The 15224-nt window shown below is 45.0% G+C and overlaps 1 protein-coding gene across 10 annotated transcripts in view; it reads left to right on the top strand.

Moving 5' to 3' along the window:
• LOC132829706 (pleckstrin homology-like domain family B member 1) overlaps positions 1–15224 on the top strand; it is a 377428-nt gene that overhangs the window by 179185 nt on the left and 183019 nt on the right. For all 10 annotated transcript variants that reach the window (XM_060847069.1, XM_060847065.1, XM_060847068.1 and 7 more), the window contains one exon: positions 11044–11166. In XM_060847069.1, the coding sequence (XP_060703052.1) occupies positions 11044–11166 (123 nt within the window). The remainder of the gene's footprint in view (positions 1–11043; positions 11167–15224) is intronic.

Below are 15224 nucleotides of genomic sequence, written 5' to 3'. Positions count from 1 at the left end.
GTGGGGAATCTTGGGAATTTTCTACCCCAGAGAGTTGTGGTAGAACATAGCAACAGGACTTGGCCATTCAGGCCATTGGGATGGATAATTATCTCCTCAGTGACACTTTCCTGCACTATCTCAATATCCCTTAATGTCTTTAGTCCCCAGAAACCTATTGATTTCTGTTTTGTACCTGCTCAGTGCTTGAGTTACTGGGAGATGTCCAGGAGCTGAAATGAGTCACCCACCAGTCTCCATTGTCTCTCTGTTGCAGTGTCCTGTATCCATCTCTGATCAGTCCTGTCCAACCCTTCGTTGTTCGTGTTATTGCAAGGCCAATTGATACCCAGGGTCTTAAGTAGACAATGTACATCCAACTTCCAGGACCATCTTTGATGTTCTTGTCCTTGTCTCACTGACATTCCAGGGGCTCCCTTGTAAATATTGATACGTTGGAGGGGCTGAAAGGAGTTATCAGCATTATCATTCAGAATGATTAATGTCAGAACAAATAATGTGTTACCAATTCAGCCAGCAGTAAATCTAGAAATCTATTGACATGCAGCAGATATACGATCTGTTTGGGGATCGCTCTCTTATCCCGCTATGGACTCAGAGGGTGAAAGTTCCGAGATTAATGGCAGTAACTCTGACAGTATGATGGAATCTGTCACTGAATCCCGAGCGTTTCAGTGCTTTCTGTGGTTCAGTGAGAATCAATGTTGATTAATATCATTTTACACAAGCATTCGGGCAAAGCCATTGAATCTAAGTAGGTGCTGTACGATGCAGCAATGAGACAGCTAGTCAGATCCACGCTACGTTGGAGAGTGAAGGGGAAACAGGGAGGTCTGCAGATGCTGGAAGCCAGAGTCAGTGGATGTGGAACTGGAAAAGCGCAGCAGGTCAGACAGTATCCCCCAGATGTGCTTTTCAAGCTTCACACCTGTTGACGTTGGAGAGTAAGTTGTAACTTGTAAATGATCAGAAGTTGGGTTGATGATATTCTTTCAAACCCTAAATTATGTCTTTATTATTCAGTTTTGAATTTCTGTAGAACCTAAAACTCGTTTGTTGTGAGAGTGGTGCGGTGGGTGTCGGTGTTCCCTGAAAGCTGTGTTTATCAACAGCAACATGTATTTAGATAGCACCTTTGAGGTGCCCCATCCGTAATGAAATTGTACACCAAACCACATTACAAAGTGTTATGACAAGTTGTCAAATTGCTAGTCATCTGGTTACTGAAAGAAGAAGCCGTCTGTCTTCCCCAAACTGTTTATTTGTATTTCACAGATCAATACAAACTCCAGTCTGCTTCCTTTTCCTAATCAATTCCCTGAAATGGGGGTGAGCTTGTCCCAAGATTTAGATATTTCTAATCAACCTGTTCAAAGTTATGTTATTACACACCTCTGGAGCAGGTGGGACTTGAACCTGGACCTCCTGGTCTAGAGGTCGATTCACTACCACTGCACCACAAGAGACCCTGGTCCTGAGATGCATTCTACATGAGCACCAGCAGCGTCCTGTTATGTTTGGGGTGTGATTCACTGGGAAAGGGACCATCGTCACTGATGACAAATCTTGATAAAAGAGGTTTGTGTTCCGATTGTAATGGGGGCACGGAGATTGAAGGAAACAATCCAGAGCTCAGTGCCTTGGCACCTGAAAGCATGGCTGCCAGTGTTGTGTGTTTGAGGGAGATGGACAAAAGGCTGGCATTAGAGGAGCACAGATATATCCCCAAGTTGTACGATTAGAGGAAGCAAGGCCATGGAGGAATTTTAAAATTGAGGCCTGTTAGACCAGGAGCCACATAGGTCAGCGATCATAGGATCCTTACAGAGTGAGAAGGGTCCCTTTACTGAACCTGCACATTTTTGGACTGTAAGAGTAAACCAGACACCTGGAGGAAACCCATGCAGATGCAGGGACAATGTGCAAACTTCACTAGACAGTCACCCAAGGGGTGAACTGGACCCAGGTCCCTGGCACTGTGAGGCAGTTGTATTAACCACTGAGCCACTGTGCTGTCTAGTGAGCACTGCCAGGGTGACAGTTGAAATGGAACTTGCTGTGAGTCACTAAATACAGCAGAATTTGGATGTTCTCTGTTTTATATTTATTTATTTATTTGTTCATACAATGTGCGTGTTATTGGCTGGGCCGGCATTTACTGCTCTTTGTTAATCTCCTGGCGATGAACTGCTTTCATGAGCAGCTGCAGCTGTTGGGGTGTGGGAACGCCCACCATGTCCTCAGGGAGGGAATTCCAGGATTTTTGACTCAGCGACACTGCAGGAACAGCAGTATATTTCCAATTCAAGCTGGCGAATGGTTTGGAGGGGAACTTGTAGGTGGCGGTATTTCCATGTATCTGCTGCCCTCGTCCTCCTAGACGGTAAAGGTCCCACGGGTTCTAAAGGTGCTGATAAAGAAGCCTTGGTGAGTTACTTTATCAGCTTCCCATATTGTTTAGTCAACGTCATCACTCAGTTATCGCCAAGTCCTCCGGGTTCAGTGGGCATGGTCAAACACATCTCCTTCAATAATTAATGAAGGAAGCTCTTCGTATAAGGTGACCGCGTTCTTCTCCAATATCAGCTTCCGTGTCTCCTCGCTGTAGCTCGTGCTTGTCCTCCAGAGTCAACTGTCTGCCTGTCAGCCCCTGCCATCCCCACTGGGATACCTTTGTACCTGATTCCCATCATGTTGGATTGCTAGGGCTGCCTCCCGGAATAAAACTGATACAAAGGAAGAAACATTATTGAGGTCATTGAACAAAATTGTGCAGGACCAGAGGTCACAATTTAAGGATAGATTTAGGACTGGGATGAGGAGAAATGTCTTCCCCCAGAGAGTGGGGAGTCTGTGGAATTCTCTGCCACAGAAAATGGTTGAGGACAAAACATTGAGTGTTTTCCAGAAGGAGCTAGACTTATAAAGGGATCAAAGGATGTGTGGGAGAAAGCAGGAACAGGTGACTGAGCTGGACAATCGGATTGAGTGGTGTCAAAGGGCCGAGTGGCCTACTCCTGTTGTTTTTAAATGTCTCCATTTTCCGAAGTATCTCAACCAGTCTCCGTGGTAACACACTCCACCTCAAAATGATGCTGTGATGCTGATGGAAACAGCAGTAGGGTTTGGTTTTCAGTCTGGGAGTTTACATTTCAGTGAGGGCGCCAAGTTCCTTGGTTGGGGGAGGGAGGGTGGAGGAGGGGGGAGTGGTTCATGAGTCAGATACATTGTCTCCTTGTAGATCTATAATGTTTAATTCTTGACATTCTGAAATAGTTTTAAAAGAATAACCCTCATTTTCCAGACTGAAAATGAGATGGTATTTAAAAGAAAATGTAGCACCTTATATTTTTTGTACTTTTCACCAGTTCAGGCCAACCCAAGGTATTTACAGCTGACAAATGGCCTGTGAAATGTCTCTGGTGTTATAATACAGGGAACCCAGTTCTCAATTTGTACCAGGTCTGACTCTCACATCAGTCTAGTGGGTAGCACATTTACCGCTGAATCAGAGGTGATAGTTTCAAGTGTCACTTCAGAATCTGGAGAATATGATCAAGGCCCTCAGGACAGTGCTGAGGGAGGGCTGCACTTCAGGGGATGTCATCTTTCAGATAGGAGAAAGTGAGGTCTACAGATGCTGGAGATCAGAGCTGAAAATGTGTTGCTGGAAAAGCGCAGCAGGTCAGGCAGCATCCAAGGAACAGGAAATTCGACGTTTCGGGCATAGGCCCAGGGCTTATGCCCGAAACGTTGAATTTCCTGTTCCTTGGATGCTGCCTGACCTGCTGCGCTTTTCCAGCAACACATTTTCAGCTCTTTCAGATAGGCCAGGCCCCCTCTCAGTGGAGAAAATTCAACCATTCTGTTTCAAAGAAGCATTTTCCTTAGTATCCTTGTTCAACAAATGTTACTATAATGATTGTCGAGTCATTATCACAAGGGTATTTTTGGAGGCTTCAAAGGAACATGCTCGATTTGACACAAAGCTACAGAAGGAGGTGTATTCAGATAAAGTGATCAAATTCTGGGATAAAATGATAGTATCATAATGGAAGACATTGAGATGGAGAAGTTTTGGGAGGAGATTCTCGAACTGAGATCCAGGCACCTATAAAGTAAAGGGCTATTTACACCTATGGTTTAACCTGATGAATTTACATCCTATTTACATCCATTCCTGATGAAGGGCTTATGCCCGAAACGTCGAATTTCCTATTCCTTGGATGCTGCCTGACCTGCTGTGCTTTAACCAGCAAAACATTTTCAGCTCTGATCTCCAGCATCTGCAGACCTCATTTTTTACCCATAGTTCCTTACAGACAAGCTCAGTAGCACGGTCACAATGATGTCATATCAGAACAGAGACTGAAGTAGGAAAGCTCAAGTGAATGTCTGCCCTCCCCTACATCATTCTATAGCTTGTAGGGAATAAATAAATGCCTTGTGCTCAGTCCTTTTGTGACCCACGCTCCTTGAAGCAGTAATCAGATTTCCTTCATCCCTGAGTAGCTGAAGGCATGATCACAAAGAGGAGGAGGAGGAGGAGAGGTGAAATTTGGATACAAGGAGGTGTGGTGATATTTGGATACAAGGCCAAAAACACGGCACAGAGATATGTAGTACTGGAGGAGATTGCAGAGAAGGGAAGGTTGTGAGAACATGGAGAATTAGAATGAAATTTCCTACAGAGTGGAAACAGGCCCTTCAGCCCAGCAAGTCCACACCAACCCGCTGAAGTGTGTCCCACCCAAACTCATTCCCCTATTACTTTACGTTTTCCCCCTAACTTACACATCCATCCCTGAACACTATGGGCAATTTACCATGGCCAATTCACATAACCTGCACATCTTTGGATTGTGGGAGGAAACCGGAGCACCTAGAGAAAACGCATGCAGACACGGGGAGAAAGTGCAAACTCCACACAGACAGTCGCCCGAGGCTGGAAATGAATCTGGGTCCCTGGTGCTGTGAGGCAGCAGTGCTGACCCACAGCCACCATGCTGCCCCAAAGTTTGTTGCTGGGCTGGGAGTTAACAGTGAGCAGAGAGGTGATAGGAGACCATGACTTGGTGTGGGCTCGGTTATGGGCAGCAGAGTTTTGGATAAGCTGAAGCCGGGTACAAGGTGTATATTGGAGTAGTCGAGTCCGGAGATCACCAAGGTAAGGATGAAGGTTTCAGCAGCTGTGAGCAATAAGTGGTGGCCCAGTCAGCAGTGCTCATACCCCATTGGTGAATTAAAAATGTTGCGGACCAACATAGGATTGAGGTGGGTGATATTGTCCCAGGAACTCTCCTGAAGAATGCCGAGAGGTGCAAGTCTCACCGATCCCAGTAAATAATGTCTGAGATGGTTGACAGAATAAACCAGAATAGCAAAATCGACGTTTCGAGCAAAAGCCCTTCATCAGGAATAAAGGCAGTGAGCTGGAAGCATGGAGAGATAAGCTAGAGGGGGGTGGGGTGTACGGAGGCAGGCACTGAGGAAGCAAATGTGGCTGTGGTACCGAGTTTGTTTCACGACATGGTTGAAGAGCTTCAGGGCAGAGGAAATGACCTGGGAGTTGTCTCTCCACACTTCCAGCTCACTGCCTTTATTCCTGATGAAGGGCTTTTGCCCAAAACGTCAATTTCGCTGCTCGTTGGATGCTGCCTGAACTGCTGTGCTCTTCCAGCACCACTGATCCAGAATCTGGTTTCCAGCATCTGCAGTCATTGTTTTTACCCAGAATAAACCAGAATAGTCATGCTTCATAAGTTAGTGTTTAGATCAGGGTGGTGCTGGAAAAGCACCATCAGGGTGGTGCTGGAAAAGCACAGCAGGTCAGGCAGCATCCGAGGAACAGGAAAATTGACGTTTCGGGCAAAAGCCCTTCATCAGGATTCTAGCACCACACTGATCTAAACTCTGGTTTCCAGCAGCTGCAGTCCTCCCTTTTGCCTAGTATGCTTCATAAATTAGTTTGGTAACATTTCAGCAATTTATTTTTGAGGGGGCAAGATCAGGGGAACGGCTGTAATTGTTATCAACGATACCTGTATTTATTAGCTGAAAGCAAGAAGCAGCTGAAGTAAAAAAAAATCTGCAGATGCTGGAACCCAAAACAGACCAGCAGGAGGCTGGGAGATTGCACAGGCCAGGCAGCATCAGGAGGTGGAGAAATCAACGTTTCAGCTATTAGCCAAGTCCTGAAAATGGGTAAATACCTGAAATGTTGACTTGTCCAACTCCTGATGTTGCCTGTCTTGCTGAGGTTCTCTTGCAGGAGGAGAGATTATTTATAAGATGATTTTACCAGGGACCCAGTCACAAGGCATTTCCTGGACAATAGCTGCTGGAATTCAGAGTGAAGGAGGTGGAAGGTGATGTTTGAAGGTTTCTGGTATGAGAGACTATGGAGGCTGGTTAGCTCAGTTGGCTAGATGGTAATGTTGATAAAGTGTACACCACAGTGTACACTTGTTGAGGACACCATTAGGGGGCACCTTCTTAACGTCTCTGTCTGCCTGGGGCATAGTGACCCTCTTCAAGTCAAGCCAGCACCAGTCACCTCTCATCACCCTACTGTCTGGGAATATTATCATGATGTGACCTTTTGTGTGAGGAGTTGGGCGAACTGATAGTGGGATGAAGAGAGTGAAGAATGCTTATTGGAGAGCAGAGGAATAGAGAGTTTGGGAGATTGTGAGACAGAGAGAGGGCGAGGCTGTGGAGGCATTTCAACTCAGGAATGAAAAATTTCAGGAATTTTGTTGTTGGAATTTAGTGTTGGTCAGAGATCCTGCAAGCAGGATAGGGTATGCGCAGTAGAGATTTTAAGGAGCTAAAGTTTATGTAGGGTGAAGAACTAGAAGACCACTGGTAAATATAATTTGTGATGATGACTTGTGGCATTTCTTTAGCCTATGGTTGTCAAGCAACAGGAGCATGCTTTTTAAACACCCCGAGCCATTCTTGAACATTTCCTATTGATTGTGATCCAGATTGACATCTTTGAAGTTCAACAAACTGTTTATAAGGTATTAAAGTTGTTTATAAATAATTTGCTTCATGCCTTGAAGATGAAGAGGAAACGTAAGGAGCCAGAAGCCAGTGAAAGACAAGAATTTAGGTTACAACAATTCCCAACAGAAAGAAATAAAGAAAAATCTTGCATTGTTATAGCAACTTTCATGATCTCAAGGTATTGTAACACCCTTCAAATGAAACACCCTGAAAGTTGTAACAGGAACTAGATAAATGCATGCTCTTCCCGTCTGTAGCGAGTTTTTTTTTGGTCTGTCCCAGTGAGACGTGTCTGGATGATGTGATGAAATAGAGATGAGAATGAGGTCAAGTGTGCAGATTCTCTGAAGGATTCCTGCATTAGTCTAGCAGCCTGCCAGCAAGGCACTGTTGCAGAATGATCAAAAGCAACTGGACCGTTCACATCAGCTGAAAGTATGTTTCTGGTTAGTGCACAGGAGCTCAACCTTCATTAATCTGAGGTTAGCTGAATCTTTGAGGAAGTCAAACATAGACACAGATGATTCCAAACTTTGATCTTCAACTCTCTTCCTATTATTTGTCCCCTCCCCACCATTGCCATTACCCTGCATCACCTCAACTCTGATCAAGGCCACGATAGTCACAAAATAAGCCTTGTCTGATTGAAAGACCATTCTTGCAGTGTTCACGAACAAACCTTTCATTAGAAAAGCAGCAGAAAAATTGACTTAATCTCCTTGCCCCTTTAAAAAGTGCAGATAACGTCATGGGCAAGGCCTACCTCGAGGTGGCAGGACACGTTTAAAGCTGCGAGCCATTTGCGCACAGCAAGATTCCATTTACAGCCGTGAAGTGACTGGATCCCTCAGACTGTGTTATTTATACAGAGGGATTGGGTAAGAAGGAAAGTATTTCCTGGCTATGACCTCAGAGTGTAACCTCGCCTCACAAACAGGAATTCGGGAGAAACCGCTCCATCTGTAGAGTTTATGGAACTTGCTCACACAGGCAATAGTTGAGGTAATAGCATCGATGTGTTTAAATGGATGTTAATAAATACAAGAGGGATAAAACCATGGTAGGACCGGGGGATACGGTGAAGTGGAATAGGATGGAGGATGCATATGTGAAACATAAACACAGGGTTCGACCAGATGGATAGTATGGATGTAAATAATGAGGAATTACTTTATGTTAGCATATCCCAGTATATTTCAGTTTGACCCGATCCAACTTATCGTTTATTTAATTCTTTATCTGCCTTCGTATAAAATATTCAGATTAGAGAGGGACTGGACATTACACAGTCTGACTGCCTCTGTGCCTGCAGAGGTACTGGATAGTACACAGTCTGACTATCTCTGTATCTGTAGAGGGACTGGATAGTACACAGTCTGACTATCTCTGTGTCTGTAGAGGGACTGGATAGTACACAGTCTGACTATCTCTGTGTCTGTAGAGGGACTGGATAGTACACAGTCTGACTGTCTCTGTGTCTGTAGAGGAACTGAACAATACACAGTCTGACTGTCTCTGTGATTTGATCAAGACCAGGCTATGGGATGATGCTGTGCTCTTTCTGCAGTCCCATCCTTCCTGTCAGAGGCTGACAGTTAGCGTTGTCACAGTTCATGTCGGTTGGCTATATGACATGCAGCAATAGACTTCCTGTTACCTCCACCAGTTGTGATGAGATTGGCCAATCCTTACTCATGAACTTTGCTGGTAAGTAATCCAGGGTGGAGTTGCAGTCACCTTGATTGGCCGTAGTGGCGGGTTTCCAGTGGATCACTTTCAAGAAGTGTTAATATTCAAGCAAATTGGGAATGTAATCACTTCACCTTCCTTCTGTGTAGCATGTCCAATATCTTTGTACAAACTCCCTGTTAGAACTATGGGTATCCCTACACTCCAAGGACTGTAGGAGTTTAGGAAGACACCACTTTCTCGAGAGCATCGATACTATAAAATCATAAAACATAGGAGAGGAAGGCCATTCAGCCCAGAAATGTGCCCTATCATTCAATGAGATCATGGTCAATCTGCTAATCTTCAACTGCCTGCTTTGAGAATGAATAGAAAAACGTAGAGGAACATTAAAAGGTGCTTGTCCCTGAGAAATATTAGTTTCCACATAGTTCGATGGTCCCTTTCTGTGGTGCCAACCTTTTATTTCCAAATTATTGATGGTTTTCTACTGAACAAATCTATTTGTTTATAATCTGTGCACTGGCCCAGGGACTAACTACAGTTGTGAAGATGTTTTAACGTGCTGTGTGCACTGACAGATGACCCTGAATGGTTGTCACGTCTGAAGGACTGAGTGCTCAATGCTAATAAAGCGACGGGAGTGCGTGCGTCAGAATGATATAGTGCTGTGACTCACACTTCAAGCTTTTTAGAAAATTAATGTAGTGCTCCCACAAAGTGTTTAGTGGACTATGTCATTCATTTGTATGAGATGTTAAGTGCTGTAGGAAAATGTTGGAGCACTCTTACTCTTTATTTGACAGTCCTGTTATAAAATAAAAAAAATATTTTGAGCATTCGTTCTTGCTTGGCAATATTATGAACACACACTGCAGCGCTAAATAGGGCAAGAAATTTGAGGCCCAGTCACTTACACCACATGATGAACTGTGTGAGTTTCTATGCCTGTCAGTAAGGTATGGTTTTCTCCTGAGGTGGGGGAGGAGTGACTTTGAATGATCATTCAGTGACTTTCTGCAACAGATTCCCTGTGGACCATTGTCAGATCTGTGAAACGTCACTCACCCGGAATGCAAATTATTCCGTCTGATTTGAAGATGTGACAAAATCTGAAGTTTGTTAAGAATAAACACAGACTTTTGCCTCCTGTATTCTCCAACAAACACAGACTGTTGCTTCCTGTATTCCCCAATAAACACAGTCTGTTGCCTCCTGTATTCTCCAATAAACATAGTCTGTTGCCTCCTGTATTCCCCAATAAACACAGTCTGTTGAAGGGGTTCTAATATAAATCTGCAAACTTTCAAACAGGACTTGACAGGGTAAATGTCTAGAAGGGTGTCCCTGCTGACCAGGGGAGTCCAGAACTGAGGGTCAGTCTAAGAATATGGGCAAAGTTAAAAAATCACGCAACACCAGGTTATAGTCCAACAGGTTTATTAGGAAGCACTAGCTTTCAGAGCGCTGCTCGTTCATCAGGTAGCTACCTGACAAAGGAACAGCGCTCTGAAAGCTAGTGTTTACAGATAAACCTTTTGGACTATAACCTGGTGTGGCGTGACTTTTAACTTTGTCCAGCCCAGTCCACACTAGCTCCTCCACATTAAGAATACGGGATAAACCATTTTGGATTGAGATGAGGAGAAATGTCTTCAACCAGAGACTGTGGAATTCTCTGCCACAGAAAATAGCTATGGACAAAATATTGAATGTGTAGGAATAAGAGATCGTTCTTAGGCCTAAATGGATTAAAGTGTAGAAAGCAGCAACAAGGTACTGAGTTGGATGATCAGACATGATCAAGTTGAATATGGAGCAGGCTCAATGGGCTGAATGGCCCAATCCAGCTCCTACTTTCTATATTTCTATGTTCGTCCCTTAGCCCTTCTTCAATAAATACCTCTGATAAATTCCATAAAACACAAACCCATCCCTCCCATAGTCTGCAACAAGCACAGATGGAATTATCTTATATTAAACAATTAACGGTTTGTTCTGTAGCCAAATTAAAAGCACTGTCCCTTGGGTTTGATTGATTGGAAGTTTTGAGATGTACGGCTCATATAATGCACTCCATCTGCAGAGCATAGCCTGGGATTGACTTTAATGGAAATCGCTTGTAAAGCTCAGCAAGTCTGGCAGCATCTGTGAAGAGTTAGCATTTCGGGTCACCCTTACTCAGAATGCCAAGCGTAAACTTTGGTTTCTCTCCAGAGATGCTGCCAGACACGCTGAACTTTTCCAGCCATTTCTATTCCTGTCTCTGATTTACAGCATCCACAGCTCTCTCGGGTGTTTATCTGGGGCTGACTTTGCTGTCCCTCTCCTTCTGTTTTTCAGGGTGCATGCTATGCTTTGGTCAGTCAACATTCTTCCGTTTTAACCATCCAGCCGAGGCATCCAGGATGAAGAGCATGATGTCCGGGAACCGGAACACTCCCGTCTCCTACTGCCATTCTCCAGGTATGGTGTCTCTCTGCTTAACCTCATGCTGTATTACCCTGACACACCCTGGATGGGTTCCCAGATGGTGGCATCTGGAGCATAAGGCTGTGTCTTTATTCAGTAGAAGGTTGTGGAGGTGCTGGTGTTGGACTGGGACGAACAAAGTCAAAAGTCCCACGACACCAGCTTTCAGTCCATCAGGTATAATGACAGCATTTAAAAGGCATCTGGATGGTTATATGAATAGGAAAATTTTAGAGGGATATGGTCCAAATGTTGGTAAATGGGACTAGATTGGGTTAGGATATCTGGTCAGCATAGATGAGTTAGCCCGAAGGGCCAGTTTCCGTGCTGTACATCTGTGTGACTGTATGAGGCTTATTTGAAATTAAAAGCTTTCGGAGCGTCGCTTTGAAAGCTTGTGATTTCAAACAAACCTGTTGGACAATAATCTGGTGTCGTGTGACTTCTGACTTTATTGAATCAAATAGTGTGTGTGCACCTGACTGGTTGAGATGAGGTATGCTTTTCTTAAAAATTCATAAATGGGATCTGGTCATAAATGACAAAGTTAGCTCTTATTGCTTATTCCCTTGGACAAGGTGCATTCCGGACCACCTGAGTGTGACTTGCTCGTCTGTTTCAGAGTCCAGCAATGTGCTGTGGGTCAGGAGCCGGCTATCAGTCCCACCCAGGGGAGATGGCAGATTGCCTCCCGTATAGATCATCCATGAGCTCAGTGCGTCTTAATGACAATCCATTAGTTTCACGGTTGCCACTCTATTGAGTCTCTTTATATTCTCCAGTTGAATTAAATGCCCAATAATTTGAGGATTTGTGAACTTATATGCATGTTTCACTTCTCCAGGCGTGTGCATTGGGAGTCCTGTAACATAACCAAAGCGCAGCCATTCTAACCGTGTGTACCATAGGTACCAGTATAGACCAGTTGGGCCAAATGGTCTGATCCTGTGTCTGTCCATTCTGTGTACGTCTACTGACGCAATGTGCCGAGTGATTGGAAGGTTTGCATGTAGGCAGTTCAGTGCAGTAGGTGGCTTACTGAACTAATAATTAGCCTCGTGTTATCATCCAGATCACATGAGTTCAAATGGCAGTTTGAGAGACAAAGACTCCAAATAAAATCTTAGCACCAGTAAAGACACCAACTAAATTGTTAAATTGTCAGTAAAAACACAACCAGTATGCTAATATCCTTTATAGAAGGAAAGCTGCTATCCTTACAGAGTCTGGGCCTTTACATAGCAGTTCTATAGATAGCCACAGTGACAGGGAAGCTGAATAAACACACAGAGTGAAAGGAAAAAGAAGGATCTGCTGATAGCCTGAGGTGAAGGGGAGTGGGAGGAAGTTCCCGTGGGCCATAAGCACCAGCTGGATGGAATCACTGGTTTCTTTGCTGTGAATTTGAAATGGTTGTGTGCTGACTGCCATGTGAAGTTTCTGTCGAATGAAGTTGTCCAAAGGCAAGAGCAGCTTCAAGATAATAGAACAAGAGCATTTTGTTCCTTTGCTCATCACCGTAACTCCTTACGTTAAACTATTTCCTCTCCGAGAGAATGCCTTTACTTGCAATCTGAGGGTGGCCTGGTGACTAGTATGGCTACCTCACAGCACCAGGGACCCAGGTTCTACTGCTGCCTCGGGTGACTGACTGTGTGGAGTTTGCACATTCTCCTCATGTCTGTGTGGGTGTACTCTGGTTTCCTCTCTTTTTTTAACACGTTGATGCAGAGAAACTGGACAGAAACAGACATTTGTTCCATCCAACCTGTGTTGGTGTTTGCCTTCAAGGTGAGCAAATAGATCTTCCAACCTATTCCCGCGCTCCTTCATCTCCAGTTTCTCCAGATTCTGGTTCCGAGTGATCACGATTGTTGACGTCAGTTAGATGGACTTTCACAAACTTTATTAATTCACCACTGTCTCCTAACTCATGATTTGGTGCTTTTGTGAATATACTGAACCTCTCACAGTCTGAGGCCTTTGTTCCTCTCTGGAACATATCCTGTGTTCTAAGAATCTCCAGGCACAAACATTTCATTACCGATTGAGCTTAACCAATATCTTCCATCAATCCTCCATTGCTAATTAAGTATTCACATTCAGTTTTCTTTTCATCATTGAAGGGGTTGATTTACTCCATTTATTGAGAATTGATTTCTTTATGACCCGAACAATCTGAGCATCTGCTTAATCCTGGGCAGAGTTCTGAACAGTTATTCCAGTCCATACCATGGTTTGCTGAAATTGCCACTTCACTCAATGTCAGAATTCTTACAGTGCAGGAGGAGGCCATTTGGCCCATTGTGTGTGACCCTGTGCATTTTTCTCTGCCAAATTCCTCTGCCTTTTCCCCACAAACCTATTCACTGTTTGTATTTAAATGCAGTTCTATGCCCACTTGGAGACATGGATTGACCCTGCCTCCACCACTTGACCCGCACGAACCATTCACTGAGTAAAAACGTTTTTTATCTCACCTCACATTTCTCCAATGCTGTCCTGAAACAGCACTTGCTCTGTTAGAAACCTGATCCAGAACTCCCACTGTTACAAACATGGTCTACACTGTAACCCCATAGAGCCAGTATCTCGACTGCTTTTCACCCAAGCGTTGATAGGAGCATGGAGTGTCTAGTCCCTCTCTGATTTCTCCCCAAACCTGACAACCTATTTTGTTTGTTTTTCAGTCTTCCCTAGTTGAAAATTTATTACAAACTTTGCTCGATATTTTCTCATCAACCTGTTCAGATATTTTATTACACATCTCTGTAGCAGGTTGGATCTGAATCTATTTCTCCTAGAGGTAGCAACACTATCCTGCACTTCGAGGTCCAACCTCGTAGTCCAGGAACCCCGCACTGCCCGGCTCTACCTCCTTCCCAAGATCCACAAGCCTGACCACCCTGGCCAACCCATTGTCTCAGCATGCTCCTGCCCCACCGAACTCATCTCTACCTACCTCGACACTGTCCTATCCCCCCTAGTCCAGGAACTCCCCACATACGTTCGAGAGACCACCCACGCCCTCCACCTCCTCCAAGACGTCCGTTTCCCCGACCCCCAATGCCTCATCTTCACCATGGATATCCAATCTCTCTACACCTCCGTCCGCCATAACCAGGGCCTCCAAGCCCTCCGTTTATTCCTCTCCCGACATCCTCAACAGTACCCTTCCACCGACACTCTCATTTGTTTGGCTGAACTGGTCCTCACCCTTAACAATTTCTTCTTCGAATCCTCCCACTTCCTCCAAACAAAGGGATAGCCATGGGCACCCGTATGGGCCCCAGCTATGCCTGTCTCTTTGTTGGCTACGTAGAACAGTCCATTTTCCGTAATTACACCGGCACCACTCCCCACCTCTTCCTCCACTACACTGATGACTGCATTGACACCACCTCGTGCTCCCGCGAGGAGGTTGAGCAATTCATCAACTTCCCCAATACATTCCACCCTGACCTGAAATTCACCCGGACCATCTCTGACACCTCCCTCCCCTTCCTGGACATCTCCATCTCCATTAATGACGACCAAATTGACACTGACATTTTTTACAAACCCACTGACTCCCACAGCTACCTGGATTCCACCTCTTCCCACCCTACCTCCTGCAAAAATGCTATCCCATATTCCCAATTCCCAATTCCTCCGCCTCTGCCATATCTGCTCCCACGATGACCAGTTCCACCACAGAACACACCAGATGGCCTCCTTCTTTAGAGACCGCAATTTCCCATCCGTGGTTAAAGATGCCCTCCAACGCATCTAGTCCACATCCTGCACCTCTGCCCTCAAACCCCACCCCTCTAACCGTAACAAGGACAGAAACCCCCTGGTGCTAAGCTTTCACCCTACAAACCTTCGCATAAACCAAATCATCTGCCGACATTTCCGCCACCTCCAAATGGACCCCACCAGCAGGAATATATTTCCCTCCCCATCCATTTCCACTTTTGGCAAAGTCCGTTCCCTTCGTGACTACTTGGTCAGGTCCATGACCCCCAACAACCCATCCTCCCATCCTGGCACCTTCCCCTGCCACCGCAGGA

Source organism: Hemiscyllium ocellatum, chromosome 29 (assembly GCF_020745735.1).
Source record: "Hemiscyllium ocellatum isolate sHemOce1 chromosome 29, sHemOce1.pat.X.cur, whole genome shotgun sequence".
Taxonomy (NCBI): Eukaryota; Metazoa; Chordata; class Chondrichthyes; order Orectolobiformes; family Hemiscylliidae; genus Hemiscyllium; species Hemiscyllium ocellatum.
Note: the sequence above shows the minus strand (reverse complement) of the source record. Positions and strands in the feature narration are given on the sequence as shown.